Source organism: Rana temporaria, chromosome 10 (assembly GCF_905171775.1).
Source record: "Rana temporaria chromosome 10, aRanTem1.1, whole genome shotgun sequence".
Classification (NCBI taxonomy): Eukaryota; Metazoa; Chordata; class Amphibia; order Anura; family Ranidae; genus Rana; species Rana temporaria.
Window position 1 is genome coordinate 137005870 of NC_053498.1, and position 16038 is coordinate 137021907.

The 16038-nt window shown below is 46.6% G+C and overlaps 1 protein-coding gene across 2 annotated transcripts in view; it reads right to left on the minus strand.

Annotated features, from left to right (window-relative positions):
- The window catches only part of GLB1L2 (galactosidase beta 1 like 2), a 67277-nt gene that overhangs the window by 35437 nt on the left and 15802 nt on the right, over positions 1-16038 (minus strand). The window contains exons 1-6 of one of the 2 annotated variants that reach the window (XM_040326363.1): positions 15837-15930; positions 10947-11138; positions 5332-5400; positions 2403-2498; positions 2137-2245; positions 566-658 (exon numbers count right to left, since the gene is read on the minus strand). In XM_040326363.1, coding sequence (XP_040182297.1) covers positions 566-658; positions 2137-2245; positions 2403-2498; positions 5332-5400; positions 10947-11113 — 534 coding nt within the window. In that variant the 5' untranslated portion in view covers positions 11114-11138; positions 15837-15930. Of the gene's footprint in view, positions 1-565; positions 659-2136; positions 2246-2402; positions 2499-5331; positions 5401-10946; positions 11139-15836; positions 15931-16038 lie in introns of those variants that run through there. The other variant, XM_040326362.1, reaches the window with a different exon arrangement.

Below are 16038 nucleotides of genomic sequence, written 5' to 3' on the forward strand. Positions count from 1 at the left end.
TATCATCTGTGCCCAGTCTTGCCACACATAGTTAATCCAGCTCTGAGCAATCCTCTTTTATTGCTCAATGAAAATTAACAGACTTCCAGATAAAACCCTGTCTAAATAAAAAGTCCTTTCCTCTCTCCTTGCTTTGAGTGACAGGTTATTTACATATCTAGCTTGGACATGTTTATCATATGTTATGTTATGTTTATCATAATATGAGGTGATCCACAGTATAAACAATGAGAAATCCACCCCTCCCCCACATAACACATCCTGGTATTATACAATGACCTTTATCCCCCCCCCAAAAAAAAGAAGTTTAGCCTAAAGCTCCAATTTATGCCGTGCACTGTTCTGGTGCACTACAGTAAGATGGCTTTCACATACAAAGCTCACAGCATCAATACTGCATAGAAAATGGCTTCCTAGTTCAGCGTCTCCTGGCTTTACCACCAGGACAGCGCACAGCATTATATGAGTGTTTATCTCAAGCATTTATATTATATCAATTGTACTACCCGAGGACTTATCAGCATCCAACACCAACAAATTCTGTACCCATAAGTGTAGAACTCACCGTCTTTATGAACTCCATGTAGTTGGCATCCTTGGCATAAGAGCCATACTCATTCTCCACCTGGACAGCGATTATCACTCCCCCCTTGGTGTACTGCAGAAAGGGAAATGTGACAGATTAGGTCAGGGGGGTCCAATCCGCAGCCTGGGAAATTTCAGCATGTGTGAAGCAGTATTCATTTAGTCGACTAAAATATTTTCGTTGACTAAATACTATTTCAGTCAACTAAAATAGGACTAAAACCATAGATGTGTGCGCACAGTGTGGACTACAGGAGAGTCAGCACGCCCACTAACACACAGCTCCTTTCTCTATCTGCAACATAGAGAGCGTCCTGACTAGGGCAGCCATCAGGAATTATGGGGCCCCTTACACAGCTTCAGGCATGGGCCCCCTGAAACAGAGAACCGAGGTGGGGGGTGCTACCGCCTGAAATTGAGAAGCGGGGGGGGGGGGGGTGGACTGCCGCGAATTGAGAAGCGGGGGGGGGGCCTTTACAAAAAAAAGAAGAAATAAAGAAAAATATATATAAAAAAAAGGCGGGGGTAGCCATACGGGTCCCTGGGCCCTTTGATAAAATTTTTTTTTATAATAATAATAAATATATATAAATATTTTTTTTTATAAAAAAAAGGGGGGTTGTCATCCAGGGCCCTGGGGATCTTCGGGCCCCCCGTACCCCCCCCCAAAAAAATTGGCCCTTTAATAAGAAATAAAATAAAAATATATTATAATTTTTTTTTTTAAAACAATAAATAAAAAAAAGGGGGGTTGCCAACCGGGGCCCTGGGGACCTCCGGACCCCTAAAAAAAAAAAAAATTGGCCCTTTAATAAAAAATTAAATAAAAATATATAAAAAAAAAAAAAAATTTTTTTATAAAAAATAAATAAAAAAAAGGGGAGTTGCCATCTGGGGCCCTGTGGGCCTCCAGGCCCCTGGGTACCTCCGGACCTCTAAAAAAAAAAAATTGTCCCTTTAATAAAAAATTTAATAAAAATATATTAAAAAAATATATATTTTTTTTTATAAAAAAGAAATAAAAAAAAGGGGAGTTGCCATCTGGGGCCCTGTGGATCTCCGGGGCCCCCGTACCCCAAAAAAATAAAAATTGGACCTTTAATAAAAAATGAAACAAAAATATATTAAAAAAATATATTTTTTTTTTTCTAAAAAAAAAAAAAGGGGGGAGTTGCCATCCGGGCCCCTGGGGACCTCTGGACCCCTTACAGGTGTACTGCCTGTACCCCCCTGATGGCGGCCCTGGTCCTGACCCTCCTGTAGTCCAAGGGAGGGGGCGAGCACGACACTCCACACCAGGGAGAAATCCTTGCATTACTGTGTGGAGTTACAGACAGAAGAACAGGAAGTGAGGATTTCTCAGAAGAAATAAGGAAATTTAAACGCAAAATGGAAGGATGAGGTAAGTGAAGGAGGACTGCACTAAGGTAAAGGAAGCTATTTAGGGAAACATTTTTTTACCTTTACAACCCCTTTAAGATATTTGTAATTGGTGAAAAAAAAAACGGCATTGATTTTTTTATCCTGTAACCAGACTGATGTTACACTCACTTGATGTCCAGCCACTGCGGGTATAAGGTGATCAAAATATGCTTCAGTCGCCTCTGCGAAGCCTTTATACGTGGTACGTAGTTGCATGTCCTTGTCTCGCAGTAGCCAGCTGTGAGGAGAAACAATGCCAGAGTGGGACACATGGGGAGGTGACAGCGATTTGGCTGAAGCAGCAGATTATGGGATGGATGTCACCTATGTAGCTGGTAGGTGACGCTAGCTGGGAGTGGCCCCTGTAACCTGCAGTACAGCCTGTATACACTCACCTAGGCAATCCTCCTAGATCCCACTCTGAGCATATGTAGGGCCCTGGGCGAAGAATTACCCATAATCCCACGTCAGACGCTATATTAAGAAAGGACCTGTATACAATCGGAGAAAGTCATTATTATCAATGGTCATTTATAACTTGGAGAGCACTGGCATGTTCTGCAGCATAAAGCACCTGTACTGTCGGAGCTGGAATTGACTCTATGGGCCAGATCCACAAAGCAGTTACGCTGGCGCATCTATTGATACGCCGCGTAACTGCTAGTTTGCTCCGGCGTATCTTTGTTTTGTATCCACAAAACAAGATACGCCCGAAGCTGGGCTAGATCCGACTGGCGTACGTCTTAGTACGCCGTCGGATCTAAGGTGCATATTTACGCTGGCCGCTAGGTGGCGTTTCCGTCGATTTCCGCATCGAGTATGCAAATTAGCTAGATACGGCGATCCACGAACGTATGTCCGGCCGGAGCATTTTTTTACGTTGTTTCCGTAAGGCTTTTTTCGACGTATAGTTACCCCTGCTATATGAGGCGTATCCTATGTTAAGTACGGCCGTCGTTCCCGCGTCAAATTTTGAAAATTTTACGTCGTTTGCGAATAGGGCTTTGCGTAGAATGACGTTCACATCGTAAGCATTGGCTTGTTGCGTGTTAATTTCGAGCATGCGCACTGGGATAACCCCCACGGACGGCGCATGCGCCGTACAGAAAATACGTAATTTACGTCGGGTCAAGACGTATTTACATAAAACACGCCCCCCATCACATCCATTTGAATTGCGCGCCCTTACGCCGCCAAAGTTACACTACGCCGCCGTAACTTACGGCGCAAATTCTTTCAGGATAAGGAAATTCCGCTGTAAGTTACGGCGGCGCCGGCGTCCCCCCCCCCCCCCCCCACCTCAGGCCAAACATGGTACTGCACGCCGCTTTGGCCTCAATCCTGCTCGTTTTTGTAAGACAACACTTGCAAACCGAGTTAGGATCTTTTTTAAATACAGTGCTCGTATTGCGAAACACTCGTTAACGGCATTACTCGCAATCCAAGGTTCCACTGTATCAGGTTATTTTTTGGAGACAGTTGAAGAAGATGAGGATCAGAGAAGACAGGATCAAACAGCCTTTATACACAATGTAGAGGATTAACCCCTTAGGTTCCACAGTGAGTATAACAAGCATGCTTATGTAAACTTATGAGCACAACTGTGTGTGTGTGTATATGTATATATATATAAATCTGAACTGAACATAGAGATCCTCTGGGATAAAGGGCGGTAAGATAGTAGACAGCTTACTTTGACCTCTGATTGAGTTGCATGGTTGACTGAAACAATAAAAAGAGAGAAAAAAAAAAACTTTCTCTTTCATTTTTCTTCCCTTGAATGTTTTGGTCCCTCCTGCTAGTAGTGACCTAGTTGTGCTTGCCAGTCTTCTAAACACACAGCAGGAGCACAGAATAGAGAACAAAGTGATGAGTCCCCACTTCAATTACTTTATTGCTTCACTTTTGAACTTTTAGCATTAATTGTTCCACGGTGCCTGCAGCTACAGAGGTCAGTGAGGCTTGTTTTTAAAGCTTCTTTAGACTAAAAGAATGTCCATAGCCTGGTCACAGTTTTACTTTAAAGGTGACATTTTTTGGAGACAGTTGAAGAAGCTGGGGATCAGAGAAGACAGGATCAAACAGCCTTTATACACAATGTAGAGGATTAACCCATTCGGTTCCACAGTGAGTATAACAAGCATGCTTTACTGGATATACAGACTGATTTTACTGTTGTGGGTTTAGTAACACTTTAAAGTGGTTAAAAAAAAAACTAAAACCTACAAGACAAAGGCATAATGAGCTAGTATGCATAGCATACTAGCTCATTATGCAATACTCACCTGGGACTGAAGCCCCCTCTGCGGTGCCCAATATAGCACCGACTGGCGACATGTCGGGTATCGCGGCTCTGGTGATGTGATTGGCTGGGAGCCGTGGGAGCCGCCAGTCATGGCATGTCCTCCTTTAGAAATGGCACAATCGCCGTTTTTAAAGTACGCCTGCACCGTTGTCTATGACGCATGTACCGTAGACATTGGCGCAAGTCTCTATTGTAAATATCTCCTAAACTGTATAGGTTAAGGAGATATTTCTTGAACCTACAGGTAAGCCTTGGCTCCATGTACACTGAAGCTGATAAACTGCAGTTTATTGGCGTTTTGGCTTTTTTTTTTTTAAAGCCCATAAACTGAACTCTATGTTAGCCTATGTGCCCATGCACACCTGGGCGTTTTTTATAGTGTTAATGCTTTGGAGTTTATTGGCTTTTTTCTGAACGCCCGAAATTTACGTTCAAAGTGCTGTTTTTCAGCGGGGAAAAAAACGCTAAAAAACGCAAAACGCCGAAAAACGCTCAAAAACTTCCAAAAACGCTTAAAAACGCTCAAATACGCTGGTGACAGCGTTGTTTTGCGTTTTTTTATCCATTGAAAACAAAAATATATATATATATATATATATAAAAGCTACACTCAAAAACGCTAAAAAACATTGAAAGGCTCCCTGCAAAGCTACTGGAGTTTTTTTATAGCTTTATTCAGCTTCAATGTGCATGGAGCCTTCTTCTTACTTGTAGGTAAACGTAGTTGTACAGGGTGTACAACCACTATAAGAGCTTTGGCTATACTTCTCCTTTATGCATAACCTGTGGGGAATTTTGTCCGCTATTTACTAATGTTGGCAATTCACCAGATGTGTTATATTGCTTTGTTCTCGTGGATCCTCCCCCATTTTGCTGTGGTCTGGATACTCATTTGTACCCAGATTTTGTTTTCAGTTTCAATTTAAGTAAAAATTATTGAAACAGAAATTTTCATTGTGGTCACAAACATCCACATATTAGTAACAGCTACTACGGATGGCTTCCATGTTTCACATTACCAAATATCCAGGTTCCCAGTGAAGTCAAACTTTCCCCTCTGTGGCTCATGAAGGTTCCAGGGAACATATCTGAGGAGATACGGAAAAAAACATTTCAAAAGGAATGTCAACCAGTCTAGGATGAGCTAACAAAAGCTTGTATCTTTTGAATTGTAAATATCATAAACCAATATACCACTTTCTCCTGATGAAGAGGAATGACGTATAACCTTTGAAACGCGTCGAGTTTCACTCTGTACATTTGTAGTGATATAAATCAAGTGCTTTGTTATGATCTCATGTGGATACATACTATTGAAATTGTAAACCTGTAATTCAAACCTTATATGTATTTATGATTTTTTGTAATATTAAACTTATATCAATTTTAAAATAATTACTGTTTACATACACAATTTTTGGATTCATTGCCTCTTAAAGCGGAGGTTCATCCAAATAACATCTATATAACACCAAATTCTTTATACTTCTAACATGTACAGTAGGCACTTTTTTTATTTTTTAGGCTGTACATACCTTATTATCGCTATTTTCAATCCGGCTTCCGGGTACTCACTCCCCGGGGGTAGGCGTTTCTATGCTGAGCCGCAATGTAATCTGGGAGTTCGCCCAGATGATTGATGTCCTTCAGAAAAAGTTCCCCCCGGCGGATAAGGCCCCCCCCTGTCAGGGCACTAGTTCTATTGCCCACAGTTTCGCGCACATGCGCAGAAGAACGGCGCTATCGCGCACATCTATGCAGCGCGCGTGCGTGCACGGCCCAGCGGCGCAACGGGTGCGTGGACGCGCGCACGGTAACGCGCACGGGCACGCACGCGGCTCCCTCTGAACCAATCAGAACTGTGACCGCCCTATTTAAACCTGCTCCTGACACATGACAGGTTGCTGGTTTGTCATCAGCTCCTGTATGTGTTTCTGCCGTTTGACCTTGCCTTTGACCTGGATTGCCTGACTTCCCGATTGGATACCTGACCTCTGCTTCACTTCGGATTGCTGCCCTCTCTAACCCTTGACCCCGGCTTGGATATTGGACTTTGCTGCTCTCTCTGACCCCTGACCCCGGCTTGAACCTCAGACTTTGTTGCTATCTCTGATCCCTGATCCCGGCTTACATCTCGGACTTTACCTGTCTCTTCAGCTGTTGTTCCCGGCTTGTCTTAGACTGGTCCCCTGCTGCTTGAGCATCCTGTGGTTCCGGATTCCTCACCTGCTCATCCTCACCTGGATTGCAACCCAGCTACCCGCACTCGGTACCGGTGCCTTCTGGTGCTTTCCCCCCTCTGTTCCCATCTCCAGAGGGAGGTCAGCGCCGGTTCGCAAAGGTGAGCCGTCCGCAGCATCTCGGCCTCGGTAAGTACGATCCCTGATACCCCCCCCCCGTATTGCGTAGGCGCGTCATGAGAGTCACAGAGTTTCCGAAAGTAGCCGAACATGTAGAGCAGGAGTAGGCGTTTCTATGCTGAGCCGCAATGTAATCTGGGAGTTCGCCCAGATGATTGATGTCCTTAAGAAAAAGTTCCCCCTGGCAGATAAGGCCCCCCCCCCCTGTATTGCGTAGGCGCGTCATGAGTCACGGAGTTCCCGAAAGTAGCCGAACATGTAGAGTCGCAAGTTAGCTCTACACGGCGCCTGCGCACCGACTAGGAGCCATGTAGAGCTGACTGCCCAGGCGCCGTATAGAGCTGACTCGCAGCTCTACATGTTCGGCTACTTTCGGAAACTCTGTGACTCTCGTGACACGCCTACGCAATACGGGGGGGGGGGGGGGCCTTATCTGCCGGGGGGAACTTTTTCTGAAGGACATCAATCATCTGGGCGAACTCCCAGATTACATTGCGGCTCAGCATAGAAACGCCTACTCCCGTGGGAGTGAGTACCCGGAAGCCGGATTGAAAATAGCGATAATAAGGTATGTAGAGCCTAAAAAAAAAAAAGTGCCTCCTGTACATGTTAGAAGTATAAAGAATTTGGTCTTATATAGATGTTATTTGGGTGAACCTCTGCTTTAATGTCCCGCCAGAGGGTCCTTGCTCTTGCTGTTTCTATGTAATATTAGGGATGTGGGCAATGTCTCCAAATCCCCACTGGAGCTTTTAATTTTTATAATTTTTTTTACAATAATTTTTTTTATTATTTATTACAATACTTTTATTTGTATTTTATCGGCCCTGTTGGGGGGCTTTGGTGAGATATCAGGGGTCTTAACAGGCCCCTGATATCTCCCCCTTGAGACAGAGAAAGAGACAGAGGATAGAGATTCCCCAGTCCCTTTCTCTACAGCCTCAGCTGCACTGAAAATGAATGGAGATAAGACAGCGGCTCCTTTCCATTCCTAAACTGAGACATCGTAATCACAGGAGGTTACAATGTTTCAGTTATGTGAATAGACAGAGTCAGTGTTCACTGACTCTGTTGATACAGAAAAGTAAGGAGGAGGACATGGAGAGGGACAGCAGAACGAAGGGGGACACGGAGGAAAACTGGAGGGGGACAGCAGCAGAACTGAGGGGGACACGGAGGAAAACTGAGGGGGACACGGAGGAAAACTGAGGGGGACACGGAGGAAAACTGGAGGGGGACAGCAGCAGAATGGATGGGGACAGCAGCAGAACTAAGGGGGACACGGAGGAAGAGCGGAGGGGGACACGGAGGAAGAGCGGAGGTGGACACGGAGGAAGAGCGGAGGGGGACACGGAGGAAGAGCGGAGGGGGACACGGAGGAAGAGCGGAGGGGGACACGGAGGAAGAGCGGAGGGGGACACGGAGGAAGAGCGGAGGTGGACACGGAGGAAGAGCGGAGGGGGAAACGGAGGAAGAAAGGAGGGGGACAGCAGAACGGAGGGGGCATGGAGCGAGACTGGAGGAGGATGCAGTGACAGTCAGCGGTGATCGTTTGTGGGAGAGTTACAAGCACTGATCACCGCTGTATAGATTTCACGAAAGAAGCTGAAAGGCGCGGGGGGGGGGTATGGGGGAGCTTATAACTCCCCCACGCACCGATCACCGCTGACTTCCAGGTATCGGGTGAAGCATCAGGAGCATTTGCCCGAGTACAAGTACTTGGGAAAATGCTCGGTATCGGTGCCAATACCGATACTAGTATTGGTATCGGGCAGTGGCGGCTGGTGCTCAACATTTTTGGGGGGGCGCAAACAAACAAAAAAATAACTGTGCCCATCAATTGTCGCCACTGCGCCCATCAATTGTCGCCACTGTGCCCATCAAACGCAGCCACTGTGCCCATCAAACGCAGCCACTATGCCATAAAATTGTCGCCACTGTGTGATAAAATTGTCGCCACTGTGCCATGCCATCAAACACAGACACTGTCACTGTGCCTACTTTATATTTTGCACTGATGTCAGTTTATTTTTCTATGTTTGAGTGTATTGCCTAACGTTTATGACCAGGTTGTCTGGTGTTTTTTTTTTTGTATGTTTTTCTGTTTGTTGGTTTGTCTTAAACCTAATAAAAATATCTTAAAAAAAACAAAAAAAAACACAGACACTGTGCCCATCAATTGTCGCTACTGTGCCATGCCATCAAACGCAGCCACTGTGCCATCAATTGTCGCTACTGCGCCATCAATTGTCGCCACTGTGCCACTATGGACGCCCGCCACTGGTATCGGGACAACCCTAGCTTGCATGTAAGTGACCAGTATGCAGGAGATAAATTCACCAGTAAACCTCTACAATACATTCCCTCATTGCCTTATCCAGTACTAGTTCTGGGTCAACGGCTCAAAGTACTGAAGCAATAGGGTCAGCGTATCAGCCAGGACAGTAGCATTTTCAGAAGGAACAAATATGATCGAGGCGTTGGGTTTGAACCTGTCGTTTTTATATTTCACTCCTGGGCCCTTTTTATTCATCATCTTTTTCTTCATCTTTATACTGGTTTTTGGAATTTACAAATGCAGCTGCACAGAACACGCATCTGCCGAGGAGCAACGCATTTTGTCTACGAGTGTGGAAATGCGTGAGCACCTGCAATATTGTGAACCTAGCCTAAAGCCTCGTACACACGATAGGTTAACCAGAGGACAGCGGTCCGGACAAAGGACCGTTGTCATAGGTTAACCGATGAAGCGGACTGATGGTCCGTCACGCCTACACACCATAGGTTAAATAACCGATCGTGTCAGAACGCGGTGACGTAAAACACAACGATGTGCTGAAAAAAACGAAGTTCAATGCTTCCAAGCATGCGTCGACTTGATTCGGAGCATGCGCAGGGTTTTTAACCGATGGTTTTGCATACTAACCATATAATAGGAGGTCAAACCTAAACGCTTTCAATCTGTATGCAATCAGGCAGGCACTTGTACTACATAGTTCAAGGTCAATCTAAAGGAAATTGAAAAAAGAAAGTTGTATAGTGTATGGCCAGCTTAAAGGGGTTCTACAGCTTCGTGTTTTTTCACTTTAACCACTTAAGGACCGCCTCCTGCACATATACGTCGGCAGAATGGCACGGCTGGGCACGGCTGGGTACCTGTACGTGCTGTGCTATTGTCCAGCCGTGGGTAGCGGGCGCACGCCCGCGACCCGGTCTGAAGCTCCGGGACCGCGGGACCTGCGGACCCGATCGCCGCTGGAGTCTCGCGATTGGTCCCCGGAGCTGAAGAACGGAGAGAGCTGTGTGTAAACACAGCTTCCCCGTTCTTTACTGTGGCGGCGTCATCGATCGTGTGATCCCTTTTATAGGGGGACACAATCGATGATGTCACACCTACAGCCACACCCCCCCTACAGTTGTAAACACACTTCAGGTCACACACAACCCCATCAGCGCCCCCTTGTGGTTAACTCCCAAACTGCAATTGTCATTTTCACAGTAATCAGTGCATTTTAAATGCATTTTTTGCTGTGAAAATGACAATAGTCCCAAAAATGTGTCAAAATTGTCCGAAGTGTCCGCCATAATGTCGCAGTCACGAAAAAAAAATCGCTGATCGCCGCCATTAGTAGTAAAAAAAAAAAAAATAATAAAAATGCAATAAAACTATCCCCTATTTCGGGGATATGCAATTAGCGGACCTCCAGCTGTTGCAGAACTACAATTCCCATGAGGCATAGCAAGACTCTGACAGCCACAAGCATGACACCCAGAGGCAGAGGCATGATGGGACTTGTAGTTTTGCAACAGCTGGAGGTCCGCTAATTGCATACCCCTGCCCTATTTTGTAAACGCTATAAATTTTGCGCAAACGCTTATTGCGATTTTTTTTTTACCAAAAATATGTAGAAGCATACGTATCGGCCTAAACTGAGGACATTTTTTTTTTTATATATATATTTTTGGGGGATATTTATTATAGCAAAAAGTAAAAAATATTGCATTTTTTTCAAAATTGTCGCTCTATTTTTGTTTATAGCGCAAAAAAAAAAATCCGCAGAGGTGATCAAATACCACCAAAAGAAAGCTCTATTTGTGGGAAAAAAAGGACGCCAATTTTGTTTGGGAGCCACGTCGCACGACCGCGCAATTGTCTGTTAAAGCGACGCAGTGCCGAATCGCAAAACCTGGCCGGGTCCTTTAGCTGCCTAAAGGTCCGGGTCTTAAGTGGTTAACAAATCAATAACAGTCCTTCATCTGTTTACAGGACGTACGTAGTGAGAACGTTGAGCCCACAAGCCTTCATCTTCAGCATGCGATCCTTCCAGTATTCTTTAGGGACTCGGAAATAGTGCATGGAGCCTCCCATAATCCTCAGCGGCTCCCCCTCCAGCATGAACTGACCATTCTCTGCTTGGAGACCTCGTTGTTGATTCCACATCCTCAGCGAAAAGGAATTTTGCCACCTGCAGACAAGAGGAGAATTACTTTAGCAGAGTACATGGATGACTTTGTTATAAACATGCAACTTTAGTTTTTCCACCTTAATCAAAGTGACAGCCCAGATCAAGGCTATGGCTTCAGTTTCAGTATTCCTAACCATGGATCTCCATTCAGGGCAGGTGTAAGGATTTTTGACACCCTAGGCCAGTGATGGCGAACCTTGGCACCCCAGATGTTTTGGAACTACATTTCCCATGATGCTCATGCACTCTGCAGTGTAGTTGAGCATCATGGGAAATGTAGTTCCAAAACATCTGGGGTGCCAAGGTTCGCCATCACCGCCCTAGGCGAATCCTAATTTTGCCACCCCCCTCTGGCTCCACTCCTGACTCCACGCCCTTTCCCAAGCCCATGTAAACCTCACCTTTTTAATGAAGCGCCCATCAAATGCAGCCCACCAGCACCCATCAATTCAACCTACCAGCACACATCAATGCAGTCTCACCAGCGCCCATCAATGCAGCCTACCAGCACACATCAATGCAGTCTCACCAGCGCCCATCATATGCAGCCTCACCAGTGCCCATCAAATGCAGCCTCACCAGCACCCATCAAATGCAGCCTCACCAGCACCCATCAAATGCAGCCTCACCAGCACCCATTAATGCAACCTACCAGCGCCCATCAGATGCAGCCTCACCAGCGCCCATCAAATGCAACCTACCAGTGCCCATCAAATGCAGCCTCACCAGCGCCCATTAATGCAACCTGCCAGCGCCCATCAAATGCAGCCTGCCTCACCAGCGCCCATCAAATGTAGCCTCACCAGCGCCCATCAAAGAATGTTTGCTTGCTTCCATTCCTTCCAAAACAAACCTCCAAGAGTCCAGGGTAATTTAATGAGAAAATTGATTCATAGCAGGATAGTCAACGCGTTTCGAGTCCAAAACATACTCCCCCCCTTCATCAGGACAGAATACAACATAGATTCTTGCAGCCCCAGTACAGCAGAGCTCAGACTCGCTCCAAGGTCTTCAGCACTTTGAATCAATGATCTTGTCTTGCTATATTATGTGGGATGAAGTGATTATCTGCCAGCTCATTGACTCAAAGTTTCTGAAGACACTGAAACTGTATGACCGCCACCAATGCAGCCTCACCAGTGCCATGAATGCAGCCTCACCAGTGCCATGAATGCAGCCTCTGAATGCAGCCTCACTATTGTCATCAGTGCAGCCTGATCAATGCCCATCTACAGCCTCGGAGGGGACAGGGAGAGGGGCGGGACGAGTGCTGTCAGATAACATACAGGAGAATCTCCTGTTTACTTGGCGGCTTTCCTATTACAGAGGCCGCCAAGTAAACAGGAGATTCTCCTGTATGTTATCTGACAGCACTCGTCCCACCCCCCTCTGAGGCTGCCAGAACGATAAATACGGTATATATCTTTTGTGCCACGCGGTGCTCTGGGATTCATTGGGGGCCAAGAGAGAGAGAGAGAAACACATATACACACACACAAATTACCAGTGGGGCCGCATTCAACCAAAACGCGGGCCGCATTTGGCCCCCGGGCCGGACTTTGGACATGCCTGATATAATATGAGTTGTGGATTGTCCACTGGCCACATCACCTGGCAATGTTACCTGGCCATGTCACCTGCCACATCACCTGTTCACATCACCTGGCACGTCACCTGGCCACAAGTTGTGGATTGTCCACTGGCCACGTCACCTGGCCACGTCACCTGCCACAAGTTGTGGATTGTTCACTTGCCACATCACCTGGTCACGTTACTTGCCACGTCACCTGCCACAAGTTGTGGATTGTCCACTTGCCACGTCACCAGGCCATGTCACCTGTACACGTCACCTGGCCACATCACCTGCCACAAGTTGTGGATTGTCCACTGGCCACGTCACCTGCCACATGACCTGGCCACGTCACCTACCACAAGTTGTGGATTGTCCACTGGCCACGTCACCTGCCACATCACCTACCACAAGTTGTGGATTGTCCACTGGCCACGTGACCTGCCACAAGTTGTGGATTGTTACCTGGCCACGTCACCTGCCACAAGTTGTGGATTGTCCACAATGCAATGCAAGCAATTAGTTTTTTATGTTTTTTTTTATGGTTTTTCATCATTTGCCATCATTTTTGAGATTTCTAAAAAAAATAGGTCACCTTTAAAAACGCCTATAAACTAAACCGCGGCAAAACGCCGGTACCGCGTTTTGCATCTGAAACATGAAAACTTTTGCGTCTGAACCCATTTTTTTGCTTCTGAAAAAACGAGCATAAACGCAACTGCCGAAAAGCGTGGCGGTTGAAAAAGCTGTCCAACTGCCTCTGAACACGCGTTTACCAGCGTCTCGTGTGCATGGGGCCTTACTGATCTGTAATAAAAGCGGAATTCTGATGTGATTTTGGTCAGACAAAGGTCCGATCGTGTGTACGGGGCTTTATACCCTGTACACATGAGCGGAATTTTCGTCGGAAAAACGTTGGATGTTTTTTTCCGATGGAATTCCACTCAAGCTTGGCTTGCATACACACGGTCACACAAAAGTTCTCTGAACTTTCGAGCGTTAAGAACGCGGTGACGTACAACACTACGACGAGCCAAGAAAAAGAAGTTCAATGCTTCCGAGCATGCGTCAAATTGTTTTCGAGCATGTGTGTTTCATGCAGACGAATGGATTTTGCCGATAGGAATTTTTTTCGTCGGAAAAATTGAGAACCTGATCTTCGATATTTGCTGGCGGAAATTCCGACAGCAAAAGTGACGGGAAATCTCTTCTGCAGGACACAGACTATAAAAAATTGTTTAAATGAAACATGCAAAAAAGTTTTGGCTTTAGACCTTTTAATGTTAATCTGTTGCCACCCGTGTAACACATACAGTATGTGCGGCGGAAAAAGGGTGGGCTTTATCACCTACACATATATTGCGTCACTTGGCGGCGGATGTTTCTGTATCACTGCATACTCTCAGCACAGGAACCGAGTTGTCAAAGACAGCTCTCGGTCCCCAGTATTAATCTATAGCTGGTGTAACCGGCCCCTGATCATGCGACCCCTGTGACAGCCAATCACAGTGGACACATGATCGTCAATTCCTGCCCCCCCCCCCCCCCCCCCCCCCCAAGCTATGACAGGGCTGGGCTAATGTTTTTGTCTTGGCCTCATACAAAGTCCCAAACCATTTTTTTTTTTTTTTTTTATTAAGAAGGGATTATTAATATGGTTCTTCCATAGAGAGAAAAAATAAGTCAGCAGCTACAAATACTTAAAGGAAGGGGGAAAAACTGCGCTAAACCAAACGTACACGTGAAAAAGCTGCCAGCACACAAACAAACAAAGTGAAAAAGAAATGGTAAAACAATAGTGCAGCGCTGCACTATTGTTTTACCAGCTACAAATACTTACCTGTCCAGGGATCCAGCGTCGTCCTCTCTCGGGTACCTGTCCATAGATCCAGCTTCGTCCTCACTCAGGTACCCATCCACAATTCCAGCGTTGTCCTCACCTGGGTACCCGTCCAGAGATCCAGGGTCATCCTCACCTGGGTACCCATCCAGAGATCCAGCGTCGTCCTCACTCAGGTACCCGTCCACAATTCCAGCGTTGTCCTCACCTGGGTACCCGTCCAGAGATCCAGCTTCGTCCTCACTCAGGTACCCATCCACAATTCCAGCATTGTCCTCACCTGGGTACCTGTCAAGAGATCCAGCTTCGTCCTCACTCAGGTACCCATCCACAATTCCAGCGTTGTCCTCACCTGGGTACCCGTCCAGATATCCAGCGTCATCCTCACCTGGGTACCCGTCCAGAGATCCAGCGTCGTCCTCACTCGGGTACCGTCCATAGATCCAACGTTGTCCTCACCTGAGAACCCGTCCATAGATCTAGTGTTGTCCTCACTCGGGTACCCATTCAGATATCCAGTGCCGTCCTCACCCAAGTACCCGTCCAGAGATCCAGCGTCGTCCTCACTCGGATACCCATCCAAAGATCCAGCATCGTCCTCACCTGGGTACCTGTCCAGAGATCCAGCATTGTCCTTACCTGGGTACCCATCCAGAGATCCAGCGTCGTCCTTACCTGGGTACCTGTCCAGAGATCCAGCATTGTCCTTACCTGGGTACCCATCCAGAGATCCAGCGTTGTCCTTACCTGGGTACCCATCCAGAGATCCAGCGTCGTCCTCACCCGGGTACCCGTCCAGAGATTCAGCGTCGCCCTTACCTGGGTACCCATCCAGAGATCCAGCGTCGTCCTCACCCGGGTACCCGTCCAGAGATTCAGCGTAGTCCTCACCCAGGCCGGTTCTTCACCAGTCTTCAGGCCCCCGGCTCTGGCGTGTTTGGTGTGGGAAGCCTGCCGTGACTTCTTGCTGCTTCACAAGTGCGAACTGTGCTGTGCCCTGTGAATGACCCTGCAGCCTCTTGGACCTGTGAACTTTCTAGGCGACTCCAGCGGGAGTGGGGAGCAGGTACCTGCCAAGACTAGGTACTTGCTCCCCCCCCCCCAAAAAAAACTGCCAGTAATGTTAAAGGGGGGGGTTTAAAAAGCATAACTTTCCATTTAGGGTGAAGTTACGCTGTAAGTAGAATATTTCGTATATTGATCTCTTTTTCTAGGTCCACAGGGCTCACATAAATCAGTCGGTGTATTGCTCATGTATTGATTAGGAATGATTGAGTGGTCGTCCTACCTTATCCTCAGACTCTTGCTGCCAGTGTAGCTGGTATATCATGAAGTAGACAGAACTGCTGACAAGGTGTGAAGTACAGAGACTGAACTATAACATATATGAACTTTACACATCTTATCAAATAATAGCAATGTCCAAGGCTCCACTTATTGATTCTCCTGCTCTTCTGCAGGACCCATTGGATAAGATAATGGATTTCAGT